The sequence below is a fragment of the Leptonychotes weddellii genome, chromosome 12, assembly GCF_054177405.1.
Source record: "Leptonychotes weddellii isolate Sample4059 chromosome 12, ASM5417740v2, whole genome shotgun sequence".
NCBI lineage: Eukaryota > Metazoa > Chordata > Mammalia > Carnivora > Phocidae > Leptonychotes > Leptonychotes weddellii.
In genome coordinates this window covers 49,533,451-49,549,839 of record NC_138380.1, presented here as the reverse complement: position 1 = coordinate 49,549,839, position 16,389 = coordinate 49,533,451, and the positions used below count along the sequence as shown (strand labels likewise).

The window sequence follows — 16,389 nt, the reverse complement described above, 5'->3', positions numbered from 1 at the left end:
GAATGATTCTCACTTCTTGGGACATCATGGCAGTCTCAAAACAACTTTAATAAACTCTGATTGTTCATCAATAATTTCACACCAAGCAACGCTTTAAAAAGTTAGCACAATATTTTTAAATATCCAGCAATAGTATAATATTTTCACTAAATTCCTAAAAACAGTTCCCCAAAAGTGTTTTTCAGCTGTCCCATGGTCAAATACGATAGGAAATCACTGCAAATTCTTACCTCCTCTTAAAAATTAACCATGTATATTAGCATAATAAAAGCTCTTTAGGTGTCCTATATTAAACATGCTTAATCTTCTTTAGTTTTTGGACACCAAACCATTATATTCCTATTTCCTACTTGCAAAGAAATATCCACCAATATTGAACTTTTCTCTGATTTTATAAAGTACAGCTTTTCTCTAATAAAATTACCTTGGCAAAAAAATATATATTTATGTTTATATAAACATAAATATTTAATATATAAATATAAAATATATAAATATATGTTTATATTTTATATATATTTATATCTTATATACTTATGTTTATTTTTATATATGTATATTCATTTCTTACACCAAACCACACAATTTAACTGTGAATAGTATTTTGAATCTTTGAATGAACCATAGCAAAACAGAATTTGCATTTCTTCTTTTCCCATATAGTGACTACAATTTAGACTGCATGCCTCCTCATGGATACATCCATGTGCTATCTTTGACGGAGAACATTACTGAGTTTGAAAAAGCGGTTCACAGACAAAAGATCTCTGGAAATATAGATACACCTGAAGGAGGTTTTGATGCCATGCTTCAGGCCGCTGTCTGTGAGGTACGAAGTTTCCCATTATTGAGTTTTTGCTCAGATGCAAAATTCTCCAGAATTTAAGATTTTTATTTTCTCTTTAATTTATAGAGTGAAAACATAATACAGAAGAATACATTCTTCTAATGCTTATTCCTCACCAATGTTATTCATTTTGGTATGTGTTCAGGACAGAGGGGCTAAATTGGAAGAGGGTTATAAATAGGAAAATATGAAAGGGAAAAAATAACTTATGCACTTGGAAAATCTTTTCCAAAAGAGTACTCTTTTCACTCACCACTTTCCAAGGAAGAGCCTGAAATAGCCTGTTTTTCTACCCACATTGTGTTGGGTGCTCTGCACTTCATTAACTTGGCTTGTTCTTCCTCTGGGGAAACACCAGAAATCTCTAGCTGGGAGTTGGTGCAGTCAAATGGCTGTGGTAAAATAGAGGATATACAAATAAAAGTCAGTGCTATTTAGGAAACAGCATTGTATTTATGCACTTCATTCCAGCCTGACTTAATGTTTGTTAAACTCGAACTTAATGTTTCTTGAGATAAAGACCACAGTACAGATCTATGTTATTGTACAAGATCTAATTACATGTTTATTTTAAGAGTCATATTGGATGGCGAAAAGAAGCTAAAAGATTGCTGCTGGTGATGACAGATCAGACATCTCATCTTGCTCTTGATAGCAAATTGGCAGGCATAGTGGTGCCAAATGACGGAAACTGCCATCTGAAAAACAACATCTACGTCAGATCGACAAGCATGGTAATGTAGCAAAAGCTTCTTAGTCATTATGACTCCTTTGGCTAAAGTGTAAGTTTAAATTGGCAATTCAGCTGTTTTTGTACAAAGGAATTACCTAAACAAGCATGATACAGAGTCAGGATAAACCATGAGAGAGAAGTTATGGAATAACGCAATCTATAAATGCTGATTGATATAAGGCTAAAACACTTTAACAACATCTAGTAGCTAACTCTCTGATATGCTAAAAAGGTCAAAATAAAAGTGATACAAGAGCTTACTTTTTATGCAAGTGAAGAACTTTAAAAGCAAATATATATATATACACATATATATATATATACACACACACACACACACACATACATATTAGTTCTGCAGAGTTGGTATCTAAAAACATACTAAGAATTGGTAAGAAAAGGATATTTGGCTTGAAGAATCCTCACAGTATAGGGCGCCTGGGTGGCTCAGTTGGTTAAGCGACTGCCTTCGGCTCAGGTCATGATCCCGGAGTCCTGGGATCGAGTCCCACATCGGGCTCCCGGCTCAGTGGGGAGCCTGCTTCTCCCTCTGACCCTATCCCCTCTCATGCTGTTTCTCTCTCTCTCTCTCTCAAATAAATAAAAAATAAAAATTAAAAAAAAAGAATCCTCACAGTATAATAGGTAGAACTAAATAGAGACTAAGAAAAAAAAAAAAAGAGTAAAAACAAGGCCAACTGTCAATATTCTGGACCTCACTGCTTCCCTCTGAAGCTTATCTATATTTAGGGGCTCTTTTTTTAAATCAGTGGATATCTGGATTGCTTCCTGAGGGTTAGCTTCAGTTCTGAATCATATACTTAATACAATCGCCTAGAAACCACGTGTTTCCCAGCATTAGCTATAACTTTACGTGCGGAAGATCAACTGTATAAAGCATCAATTATTTCTGATGGAAACTATTTATACAGAATGTTAGGACAAAATCTTTCAAACTTTCTCAGATCTTGGTACCTTAGCGTCTAAATAATTTTGTCCTCTGGTTTTCATATACAAAAAAAAAAAAATCTGACAGTTCTGTTATTAAGTAGTTAGGTCCAGGTAACTTAACTATTAAGAACAGAGTAACCAGTTAAAAAATAATATACATGATCATCAAAAAAATACATATATGTGTATATATATGTCATTCTTAGTAATGAACTTACTAATAGGAACTTCCCAAGCATTAGAATCAGACTGGACATCACCACCCTCATTTCCTGTTCCACAATGATTTTCATGCTGCCCAGTTTTGCAAAGATACTACGTCATTCAAAGGAACAGAGCCAAATGTAATCTTAAAACCGCAAACTACCTCCAGCTAGGAGTTCATGGCTACCCGACAGATGCCAAATTATCACTTTAACAATTAATGATGGGGCGCCTGGGTGGCTCAGTTGGTTAAGCCACTGCCTTCGGCTCAGGTCATGACCTTGGAGTCCCAGGATCGAGTCCCGCATCGGGCTCCCTGCTCCGCGGGAAGCCTCTCCCACTTCCCCTGCTTGTGTTACCCTCTCTCCTTGTGTCTCTGTCAAATAAATAAATAAAATCTAAAATAAAATAAAATAGGGCGCCTGGGTGGCTCAGTCGGTTAAGCGACTGCCTTCGGCTCAGGTCATGATCCTGGAGTCCCAGGATCGAGTCCCGCATCGGGCTCCCTGCTCGGCAGGGAGTCTGCTTCTCCCTCTAACCCTCTCCCCTCTCATGTACTTTCTCTGTCTCTCATTCTAACTCTCTCAGATAAATAAATAAATCTTAAAAAACATGCAGCCAATAATACTGTATCCAGCTAGGCTGTCATTGAAAAAGAGACTTATGGGCGCCTGGGTGACTCAGTTGGTTGGGCAACTGCCTTCGGCTCAGGTCATGATCCTGGAGTCCCGGGATCGAGTCCCACGTCGGGCTCCCTGCTCAGCAAGGGGTCTGCTTCTCCCTCTGACCCTTCCCACTCTCATGTGCTCTCTCTCAAATAAATAAAAAAAATCTTTAAAAAACAAAAAAACAAAAAAAAACAATTAATGATATTTCAGGGCACTCTGGTGGCTGTACAAGGGCACCAAGGCACCTCATGCACAGTTTGGGAATTGCAGTATTAGAAGCATATACATTGTGCTGAAATTTGTGTGGTTCCATGAGTCAAGTTTAAATTTACTTAACCTGGGACATCTTACCAGACTTACTGCAAATCTAGAGGAACAGTGTGTTACCGCATAGAACAAATTCAACCCTTGGTTGGTTTAGCCTCTTGATAGCAGCCTCAAAATTTAAAGATTTTAAAAGGTAACTGGAGTTTGATTTTTAAATTTTGGGGATTGGATTGGAATTATTCCAACAGTCTTTCCCTTTGCTAGTTCTTCAGCCACATTTCACTTTGGTAGACCCACCCACTTTAATTTAGTCATTTCTTATCTTTCCTTCCTTTTTTTTAACCTTTTTAAATTGAGATAGAGTTCTAATTATTTACCAGGGAGTGGAGGAGTCAAGAGGAACTATTCTATTGTGAGACAAGGAAAAGCTTTTTTTTTTTTAAAGAAAAAATAATAATCACATTTTCTCAAATTGCAGTGCATTATCCTTTTGAATTTTGGCCAAGTCCCTGAAATCATGTCTTTATAACTGTATTTTAGAGGGTACTGTTGTACTCTAGGAAAGATTCCTTATGGCAAAGAAATGTTCTCATAATTTTAGACATAGGCCATGCCATATAACCTTATGGAAATAAATTATAATTCTGGTAGAATTTTACACAGCGTTTGGGCTCTTATGACATCAGGAATTTGGACAATCTATCATGAACTTCATTAACCTTCTTGAACATTGTTCCACCCACTTGAAAGAATGAAACTTCCACATGTCACTGATGTTTATTGAGTAAACCAAGGAGCAGTGTGTTTGTTAACACCTTAGAAGAATATGTGTATCTCATTTATCCCAGGTCTTTGTTTTAAGGGATCCTCTTCCTAAGAATTCTCATTCCCTTCATTTCCAGGGACACTGCCCTAAAACAAAAGAAGTTGAAGCATTTTGATTGATCCCTGGACTATGCATTTATATCTGCAAGATGTGCTACTGCTCTGAAACTTCCTATATCCAAAGCTACCCTGAACCTGACTCTAAGCACATTTACCTGCTTATTTTAAAATGATCTCCTATTTGGCCATTATAGAGGAATTTAAGAAGGTATAAGTTAGACAAGCAATCAAACACTTCGCTTCCCAGCTTTATCTCCAGCAGCCAATACCAGTAATGTTGAATGCTATCTGAGCTTTTTGGTCTAAGACTCTGGTTGTTTTATTTATAAAAGGAAATAACTGATAAAAGACCTTTTACGTGACTAAATTACATGGGCCAGAGTTCTACTATTTGTACACATAGCTATTTCATGAGGGTCAATGTGAATTCCAGAATAATAACAACTACCTTTATTAGCTGAAACCACTATAGAAAACACTGCATAGGGGCGCCTGGGTGGCTCAGTCATTAAGTGTCTGCCTTCCGCTCAGGTCATGATCCCAGGGTCCTGGGATCGAGCCCTGTGTCGGGCTCCCTGCTCAGCGGGAGGCCTGCTTCTCCCTTTCCCACTCCCCCTGCTTGTGTTCCCTCTCTCGCTGTGTCTCTCTCTGTCAAATAAATAAATAAAATCTTAAAAAAAAAAAAAAAGAAAGAAAGAAAACACTGCATACACTATCAAATTTATCTTCACAGCAACTCTGTAGGGTGGTCATAATTATCCTTAAAAACAAAACAAAATAAAACAAAACAGAAAAACTGAGAGTAGAAGTCCTTAAGTAAGTTTACTAAGGACAGAGAGCTAAAAAGTTAATAAGTAGCAGAGCTGGGGCTCAATCCAGTTCAATCTTACATTAAAATCTTTGCCACAATGTCTCAAGGGAAAAGTACAAGAGATAGAGTGCTGAAGTCCTTGGCATAATTTCTGCTGTAATTTCCTGGTTGCAGTCTTACTTATTATGGAAGACATAAAGCACATAGTTTGGTTCACATGAATAAATAAGATGTAATTTAAAATAGTTTCTCTTTACACATTATTATGTATTAGTATATGGCCATTGGAAAATAATGTTATACTATTGAATAAATTACATTTTCCACTGCTTTTTCTCCAAGTTCCAGAATGAAAATTTGAGTAGTAATATAGTTTTATAATTTATCCAGTAATAATGGCAGCTTAAAATAATGGAATTCTTTCTAATACAGTAGATATTAGTATAAAAATCATTAATAGTGTAGAAGAAGGTTATTAATACTGAGGGTCTGGAATTTCAACCTGTCTCCCCACCTAGCTCCTCCAGGGTTGATTCTCAACCTCCCTCAGAGCCTTCCTTACAACATTCACCCCATCCTTGGCGGAAGCCAAGAATAATACAAAGGTCCCTAGTAACGGTGAAAGGGAGCCAAGGAGCAAATATTTGGAAGAGGCACACCAGTCATGCAATGAACCCTTATTAATGGATTTTCAAAGGTCGCTGTGACTCTGTTCTGGATAGAGACATGCAAATAGGCAACATCCTACCATACTCCTAAACAAATTTAGGAGCTTAGCTTTGGTGTTTCTTTTTGGACTCAGCCTTTTTTTGTGACTCATCATATTATGGTCAGAGATTCTTCACCCCTCCTATCATATAACTCCTCAGATTTCCCTTACTGCTGGCCTCATAGTTCATTCCCTCCCCTGCAGCTCATTTGGATATACTAGCTGCTGAATTGGTCACCACCTTAGAGGATGGAAGCTGAATTGCAGAAGGTTTATTAGGCATTACCAAAGAGTTTTGCTTCCTGATGGGTAAAAAACAGTCAATATTCTGCTTTGTGACTTCTCATATAACTATGTTTAACATGTTACTAACTTACAGTAAGACATTTAGGAAGCCGCCTTCTTTTTTTTTTTTTTTTTTTTTTGAGAGAGAGAGTGCAAGCCGGTGAGCCCAGCAGCCCACATGAGAGCGGGGAGGGGGAGAGGGAGAGGGAGAGAGAGAATCTTAAGCAGACTCCATGCTCAGGGCCAAGCCCAAGACAGGGCTGGATCTCACAACCCTGAGATCATGACCTGAGCAGAAATCAAGAGTCAGACATTCAACTTCTGTAGGAAGCCTTCTTTTTTACCATGTATCTCAACTACTTGGAATTATATTCAGTTTTTCCAGAACTGCAGATGAAGAAAGGGAGCCTGAGAGGATACCTGACTAATTTAATCCATAACACTGCTGAGTTAACAAAAGTTAAAGTTATTATATTTGTGTTCCTTTTTTTCTGAAAGGGTTATTTCTGACATTTTCAAATGTCTGGGAGACTCATTTATAATTAATGTTATTAGACAGCGTTCCATGTAAGGTGACAATTTTAATCTTTTAGTAAAAAGACTTGTTAATCATTTTTGCTGCTCTATAACTAAGAAATAACTTAGAAATAACTTCAGAAAGTGTTAAATGTCTTTTTTTCTGCTTCTCACCTCCTTTGTCTCAGACACATATTAATAAAAATGTTAATTCATTGAGCGCTTATTTTGCACTAACACGGTGCTGAGCATATTGTTTATGTTTTCTCATTTAGTCTTCACCATAACCCATGTTATAAATAAGGAAGCTGAAACTTAGAGACCTCAGATTCATTTACGCAAGGTCACTGAGATAATACAAATATCAGTCAAGATCCACACCTAAGCTATCCAATACCAGAATCCATTGCTGTGCTTTAATCTGACGCTGCGCTGGCTGCTTCCATTTATTACTACTGACCCTGAATTAGACAATGTGCTGGACCCTCCACATATCTTAGCTCATTAACTCTCCCTATCAACTTGACAGAGTCAACCTCATCATAGCCATCCAGGACGGATGAAGTGGAGAGGAAGGGTAAACATCTTGCCCAGGACTTGATTCCCAGAGCTCCAGCTTGCCCCCTACACCACAGTTTTCATACTGAGTACTAGCTGCTTTTCAGAAAGCCAGTGAATGCAAGTGATTTTGGTGATACTGAAGGAAAGCTAAATTAAGAGTCATTTAAAAAAATAGCTTTAAGCATATTCAGCTCTGAAGTCTTTCCAAAATAATTATTATTCTAAATGTTTTGAACACTTAAAAATGTACTTCTTAAGCCCAAGTTTATACAGTAGTCCTAATTTTGCATGATACTGAATCCTATATCTAATGAAAAACAAATCTAGACTAACCCCCAAATCTACTACCTTTTGTCACAGACTGAGGTTTAACAGCACAATAGCTATTTAAAGTCAAATGGAGAGGCCATCTAAACCAAAACCATCCTTTTAAGGGAATTAGTATTTATTTAGTTTCATGGAAATCACTGATTTGTAATTATGAGAATAATAACAGTAATTCTAATATGGCTCACCTAAAGCAGATAATAATACTTTTCACCTTATTTACTTTTTTTTCTCCACTTAACACTACATAAAACATAACTTCTAAAATTAATTAAAGAGATAAGGCCAGTTTAGAGAAATGTCTTTCACTAAGCACCACTGGGTTTTATTAACATGCACAATCAGAAAAGTAAAGGAAATGTCAACTAGGTAGAATGCACGTAGAAAGTTTTAAGTCATGTTTTAAGTCCAGGTGCAAGTGAGTTTTTAAAAATATTGTTACAACTTTAAAAACTAACAAAATGCCTGATTTCAGCTTATTGCTCTTTTAACTGTTTTAAATTGTAAATGCCGTAACAACAGTAATGACTTCAATAATAACTTTAGAATAGACTTAATTCGAAGGTTTCTCATGTTCAAAGAAAAATAGCCAGGGAATGATCTCTGCCAACAATATTTAGTTTATTTTTTTCCTTTAAGTTGAAAGCAGAGGTTGCACATAGAAACACCTGGGCTGGCACTGCTTTTATAATGACTCTGAAAATGAACTCTGAAAAAAAATAATGGTTTGCAAAAGTGACACAGTAAAAACCAAACATGATGAAAATATTTATATAGAATGTTCCCATTAAATGACATGTTTCAGTTCAATCATATTCTCTATTAGCTTATAAAAATTTTTACTATGAGGTTGTTTTATGAAGAGAATCTTAAACACTTCTTCTTTTGGTCCCTATTTATGCACATTATTAAAATTCTCTCATATACCTTTACACGATTATCTTTAACTGCAATTGCTCCCAGTGAATCTTTCTTACCTCCTCTTTACTTCTGACATTTAGAAGTTATTTCCCACAAGTCACTGCGAAGGTGTTGGTGAATAAGAAAAATGTGAAAGGAATCCTCTTGCCCTTAAATACTTAGCAGCTGTCTTGGCACATTGCTTTCCCTTCTCCCTTTTGCTCCTGAAATGCCTGTTATCTCCGTTAATTATTTTCAGAGTTCAGAGAAACAATATGTAATGGGTTAGACAGAGGGGGAGTTAGAGATGAAAAGGAGCGACGTCACCAGAATAGGACAGCTGGCGGAGAGGGAGCGTTCTGCTAGTGAAATACAAGACACAAAAGATAAAATATTTAAAAGATAATATGCTTCATGGAGGAAAGGGGAAGGGGCTTCATAAATGACCATTAATCCACAGTTCTCCTGTGAACAGTGGTTTATTAAAACATCTGTTAAACATTTGTAATTTTAACAAATCTGCTTCAAAGTAGCTGGAATTTTCTCTTAAAACAGATTTCTTTCTCGGGTTTAAAAAAAAAAAGTGTTCTTTTAAATTTAAAAATCCAATTGACCTTCTTAATGAGCTTCTGACCAAACTAGAACTTTTTAGATTTAAATTTTGTGTACTTTTCGTCAACGTGACTTCCTGTTTTTGAAAAGGGGAAAGAGATTAAGAAGGCTCCAAAAGCTGCTTACATTTTGGACTGTTCTTTAAATATTGATTTTATGTGAGTTAAGTATAAACTAGTTAAAAAACATATGGATTAAATTTTCCTTAAAATATGGTTGTTAAAATTAAGGGGGAATGCTTGGCAAACTGATTATTTTTTTGTCAAAACAAAAATATTTCAAAAGTAGTTGTTGCCATTAAAAAAATATTCCCAGTACAACTAGATTTACCCATCCTTGACTTGTTCTCTTTAATTTACTAGCATTATGGAAACTGTCATAAATCTATTTTAAGAGTATACATAGTATTAGGAGCAAGGCATAAGAATTTATCTGGCAGAATTTATATTTTGGGAATTGATTTTCTATTACTTTAAAATTATATTCTTAAGAATTGCTCTGGGCAGAATTTTTCTTATGCAAATCCATGTGGTAATAATTCTTTAACCTCTTCATAAATTAGTTTCATATCACATTAAATGAAGTTCATGAAAATTTGATTTGTTTCTACCAGAACAATAATAGATTATATAGAAATAAAACATAATTGTTATGGTTACTATCTTAGTCCATTCAGGCTGCTGTAACAAAACTCCTTAAACTGTGTGACTTATAAACAATAAAAATTTATTCCTTACAGTTCTAGAGTTTGCTAAGTCTAAGATCAAGGCACTGGCAGATTCGGGATCTGGTGAGAGCCTCCTTTCTAGTTCATACAAGATACCTTCTAGCTGTAATGTTTTCACCACCTCACATGGTGGAAGGGGCAAGGTGGCTTTCTCCACTGGCCCTCTTTTGTAAGGGCACTAATCCCATTCATGAGGACTCCACCTTCATGATCTAATCATCTCCCAAAGGCCCACTTCCTAACACCATCACCTTGGAGGTTAGGATTTCAACATGTGAATTTGGAGAGGAGGGCACAGATAATCAGATCCTAGCAGTTACTCATGTGAGTGATAGTATTTTTAAACCCAAGGCTATATCTTATATCTATGTATGTAAGTTTAATATGTGGGTCTCAGAACTTAGGCTATACGGGAAAGTCTAGTTAAATTAGCTCTTTTACTAAGTTCACAGAGTTTGCCAAAATACAGAAATGTTAACCAAGATGGTTTAGCAAAATTTCCCCTTAAAGAAAACACAATTAGCATTGGAGGGTGAAAGGAGGAGTAAAAACTAGTTATTTGAACTTGAATCACATGATACTAATTAGGCTCAGTCACCTGATCCTAATTTGCAACTTAGCTAATGCAACTAAGCAACAGTGAACAGGTGAGGACCACTGTAGGTGAAGTTTGACATCATCCCTCCGAGAAGTGTCTAGTTATGAAGTTGTTATTTGAGATCACTTTAATTTCTGGAAGAGCATTTATAGAAGGATAAAATATCAAGTACCATGTCTAACTATATAACTTTAGATACCATTCCATAGTTGGCTGATTTCTCATATTTACTAAATTGTATACCCATTCTCCTACTCTTCCCCAGCTTTCTCATTAACAGAAAGAATGTCACAGTTGGCTGTGCATAAGTTTTATCAAAGTAAAACAGATTTATAATATATCACATGACCAAAAGGTTAAGTATACTGATAAGTTGAGAGATCTGTATACATCTTATATAAGCTATTGGAAATAAAAATCATGATAATTGCTATTAGTTTTGAGCACCTAGTATATGTAAGAAGGTGCACTAAATAGATCACATACGATCAGTATCTTGCATACGATTGCTTGCAATCATGGAAGGCAGAAACCATTGACATGTTACAGAGGATGGACCTGAGATAGAATTTTTATCATAAAGTGACAACCTGGGATTTGAATACAGGGTTTTCTGCTTCTAAACAAAGTTTATACTATATCATGTTATATATTGAATATCTATGTATTTATGTTTATACATGCATATATTTGCATTTCAGCAGTTGTACTAAATTTCAGAATATGATTGTCACTAATGTGTCTCTATTTCTGAATAGTACATTATCTTTCAGTTATAGAACTGTGAGGCCAAAGTTAGGTGCTGAACACACTTTGCACAACGTTGAATCAGCCCTCTTCATTTTTCTGAGTTAAAGGTTTTTATGGGGCTTTTGTCTAGAAAATATCCTTAATATATTGATGTTGACCTTATTTTTTTAAGGAATTTAAATGCCTCCAATAAAACCATAATCCTTCCAAACACACTACATTTTTATGTCAGTCATATGGTTTTCCTCATAATGGATGTTTGGGTATGTGTGGGATTGAGCTACTATATTTCACTCCCTTCTTTTTTTTATTATCGTTTGCAGGAACATCCCTCACTAGGCCAACTTTCTGAAAAGTTAATAGACAACAACATTAATGTCATCTTTGCAGTTCAAGGAAAACAGTTTCATTGGTATAAGGTACGTTAACTCCCAAAAAATAAAAATTAAAATGTTTGCATTGGTAGTTGAAATTAGAATACTTCTTTAGATCCCCAGGTAAAGATTCTAGAGTTATTGTACTTTGTACAATCTGAATTTAATAATGTATTAACTAATGTATACCACACAGTGTCTTAAATTAGCATTTACATATACGTTCTATCTATGTAACACCTTGAACCAAGTGTGGGGACTGATATTTAGTGTGGTACTGACTGTGACAATAATGGAGAAGACTTTTATCAGGTAAAAAATAGTTCACATTCCAACTACACCTTTCTTGTCTGGATTTCTGTTTCTATTCTGGTCCATGGTCGTATTCTTATAATAGATTGGGTTGGGGAACATCAGCTTAGTTTTCAACAGTAACAACATACCTAGATTTGGTCTAGGTGATCCAGTAAAGGAACAAGAGGAGCCAGCAAAGTGGCTGACCCAGTCAGAGCTTTGCTACATAAGAATAATACTGGTTTTGTCCACAATCCTTCAGGCTAGATGAGACCCACAAACAGAAGAGATGTTTGCAGACATGTCACTATGGCAGCGTCGTGGGACCCATTTCCAACAAAACACTGCTTCTGGGACCCCGTTGTCGTATTCTTTTTGCAGTCTTCTAGGGTCCTTTTTCCAGGAAGAATACCCACTCCATGAAGCTTCCACTTGTGACAATGATTTTTTTTTCTCCATTCTGGGCCAACATGTCCTAAAGGTCACTCCACAGAACATTAGTTCTGCAAAATATTTACATATGTTACATGAGAAAAGGGTTTTGTAATTTTAAAATGTTGGAAATGCTGCAACAAATACTGCTAAATTATTTCCAAGACTTCTCTGAACCTTTACAAATGTGCAGTTTGATTATCTAAGTGGAAGAAACCATATGCAGAATTTGCCCTCAGAATCCTTTTGATAACTATGTTCCATGGAATATGGAAAATACTTTGGGAAATCCTGATCTGTACTTTGATTGGGTTTTTAGGTCAATGTATAATTTGTGCACCCATACAGCTCACTCACATATACATACATACTCCCATTTCAGGTGTATGTGGTCTGGTGCCCTACTTGGTTGCTTATATTTTTCTTGTATCTTATATTTTTTCATTCATGTAATGGCTCACCTTCCACTTATAACTCTAAGAATTTTTAATATTTGTTGATTACTGAGCCACTGTATACTACTGTCATTAAGTAAATATTATTGGTATGTTTTCTAGGACCTTCTACCCCTCTTGCCTGGCACCATTGCTGGTGAAATAGAGTCAAAGGCTGCAAACCTCAATAATTTGGTAGTAGAAGCCTATCAGGTATGTATATATTACACACAATTTTTTCATATAAACTTTTTTAAATTTTATTTTATTATGTTATGTTAATCACCATACATCATTAGTTTTTTTTCTTCTCATCGTAATTTATTTTTTCTTTTTTTGCTGTGAATTGTGTAAGACATTAGTTTTTTATGTAGTGTTCCATGATTCATTGTTTGCGTATAACACCCAGTGCTCCATTCAGTACGTGCCCTCTTTAATACCCATCACCAGGCTAACCCTTCCCCCCACCCCCCTCCCCTCTAGAACCCTCAGTTTGTTTCTCAGAGTCCATAGTCTCTCATGGTCCATCTCCCCCTCCGATTTCCCCCCCTTCATTTTTCCCTTCCTACTATCTTCTTCTTCTTCTTTTTTTTTTTAACATATAATGTATTATTTGTTTCAAAGGTACAGGTCTGTGTAAACTTTTAACCCCAGTTTCTATGGCAAGATACAAATTAGTGCCCTATCATCTTGAGTGGAATGGTGGGCAGAAAATTAGGTTAAAAATTAACATGAATTTAGCCCTGGTTCTATCACTAACTAGCCATGTAACCTTGGGAAATTCACTTGAGCTTTCTTTAACTTCACCATCTCATTGACAGTAAACTCAAGTTGGGCTAGAGCCTATCTAAATTTTCTTCTAAACCAAATGTTCCATTAGTCACCAAATCATGGCTATAAAACATACTTTATTATCAGAAATGTCACAATTTCCTATGTCATAAAGATAAAGAAATCCACACTATTTAAAGCAGCAAACTGTCTTCTGAAAATGACCTATCTGGGATATAGAGATTACTGAGAGGACTCTGTTGGGGTCTCCTAGATTAATCACTTGATTGTTTAATCAGTTATTTTAGCAGTGTTATCAAACTAGTTTGATTAAAACAATCACCTTAAGAGGTATACTATTTTATTGAATTGACAGTTGTATGCTGTCCCTAGTCTATGAAGAGTGAGTGCCAAATGCAAAGATTTATAGAAACATCAGCTCTCTCAGCGTAGGTCATTCTTGGATAGAATAATCACTGTTAAAATGTTGTAATAATTGTGATTGTTACTTTAATACCACCCAGAAGCAGTTACTTTCCATACGTGACCTCATTTAATCCACACAGCCAATCCATAAGGAAGATGTTAGTACTCCCATTTTGTATTTATAGAACCTCAAAGAAGCTAAGCAAGCTAACCAAAGGTCAAACAAGCAAAAGGATCAGGACCAGAACCCAGGTCTTTCTTAACTCTAGGCCTCAGGTGCTTCCTTCTGTGTGATAACACTTGTTTTTCTTTCTTTCTTTTTTTTTCTTTGCTTTTTTTTTTTTTTTACAAACTATCCAAAAGTATGCTTTACTCTACCTTGAACTTATGGACCACTGATTAAGTCTCACTTCCCAAATTCTCTGGTTCTCTTTCTTACACAGTAGAGATGAATAGTGTACACAGTAGCCCAAGCATTGTGAACAACCTCAGGCTTCTCTTATTTTCTCTGTGCAACATCTGCCTTCTACTTGAGCACAAAAGGGAAAGTCAGGAAGTAGACATGGGATAGAAAATGAAGGACTTGTTTAAACTTTATTCTTTTAAAAGAAAAATAAATCTTGTGAGGTTTTTTTTTTTTTTTTGCCAAGGAATTGTTCTTTATTTGAAAACTATGTTGGATGAAATAAAGAAGACCATCTTTATTTTTGTTTGTCACTGTTACAAAAGAACATTAGGACTGGGGGGAGCTTCTTATCAAGGAAGATGAAACGTGTACACTTCATTCCCATCTGCAGTTTGTTCCTAGGAATAATCAAAATAAGGAGGGAATGTGCAGTGTTAGAAATCACCATAGTTTTTATTTTTATAGTATGAACCCATTTATTACTCCAAACAAGGAACATAAATTGACAAACTTGCCTGTGTGTCAGACTGTACTAATGGAAAGGGAACCAGCAGCATTTGGTTTTATGTTCTTTATTTGCCCAGGATAGGTATTCAGTGCTTTGGCTAACTGCAGTTCTGATTAATCTTAAACAATGGGAAAATACTGGCAAATCCAGTAAGACTTACTCTGGCTAATTAATCTCCTTAAGTTGAGATTCTGTTATTTTACGTATATGTATATTTTCAAAATTCTTCTGAAATTTTATTTTGTCTTCACAGTCCAACAGAAATAATTCACAATTCATTGAAGAAAAATAATAAAAAAATTTCATTCTAACTTCTAATTTTTTGCATTTCCTTTTTAAGAATTTTATAAAATCACATATAAATTTAGTGCATGGTGAATGTGACTGCATTTTATTTTTTATTAAATTAAATAAAAATCATGACAAAAAAATTAAGCTGAAATTAAGAAATGAAAAGTAAATTATATTGAATACAAACAGAATTATACATTAAAAAAATAAATTCTGCCTCTGTACTTGTTAGGTATTAAAAAGGAAACTTAATATTGTGTTTGGAGCCTAATTTCTAAATCTCAAAACTGGGCAAAATTTTAGATATTTGTCTTCACACCCTGCTTAAGTGAAAAACATTAGTGTAACAAGGTTAACTTTTTAAGAGAAAGAACTTCGGAAGGGCAAAGTGAGACACTCATTGTATTAGGAATTTCCTTCCGATCTGTCAAACCATCACCCTATCAACACCATTTATATACCATACAAGTTTCTGTTGGTTTGCTGAGAATGTTCAATTAAGTGATTACAATGGATGAGCTCTCTGGGAGATTTAAAAATGTGGCTAACACAGTCTTATCTAATCCAAATAAAATTTACTAATTTGAAGAAGTATCTTGTTCTAGATTTACCACCATGGTCAACTATCAGGCAGTAAGCACACATCTCTTTATCGATTATACAGTTGAAGATGAAAATTTACTCAAGTAAAAAATTAGAAGCCATTAGAAAATATTTTTTCTTCATATCCTGCTACTCACTCTTTCCTTAGGTATATACTTCATCTTTTTTGTTTACAAATATAAGTTAAGGATTTTTGCATGTGGTAGACCGTTTTATGAGATGAAATACACACAGATCTTCAGTATATATTTAATGTAGCCAGAAATTTTGGAACCAGAGACTGTGCTGGAAGAAATCTGTGTGTGCTTGATACATAAGTTTTACACAGATATTTTTTTGAGTAATTGAAAAAATGAATGAATGAGTGAATGATTTTCTGTCTAGTAAGTGGTCCCATTTCAGTATTAAGGGTTAGACCAAATTTGACACAAGCAAGCCCCAGGGACTTGGCAAAAATTGTAGGCCACTCCTTTTTTTTATTTTTTTTCTGTTATGTTAG

The 16,389-nt window shown here is 35.3% G+C and overlaps 1 protein-coding gene across 1 annotated transcript in view; it reads left to right on the top strand.

The window, feature by feature from the left end:
* The window catches only part of ITGB8 (integrin subunit beta 8), a 79,152-nt gene that overhangs the window by 45,703 nt on the left and 17,060 nt on the right, over positions 1-16,389 (top strand). The window contains exons 5-8 of the mRNA XM_081800436.1: positions 664-829; positions 1,423-1,581; positions 11,675-11,770; positions 13,009-13,098. Coding sequence (XP_081656562.1) covers positions 664-829; positions 1,423-1,581; positions 11,675-11,770; positions 13,009-13,098 — 511 coding nt within the window. The remainder of the gene's footprint in view (positions 1-663; positions 830-1,422; positions 1,582-11,674; positions 11,771-13,008; positions 13,099-16,389) is intronic.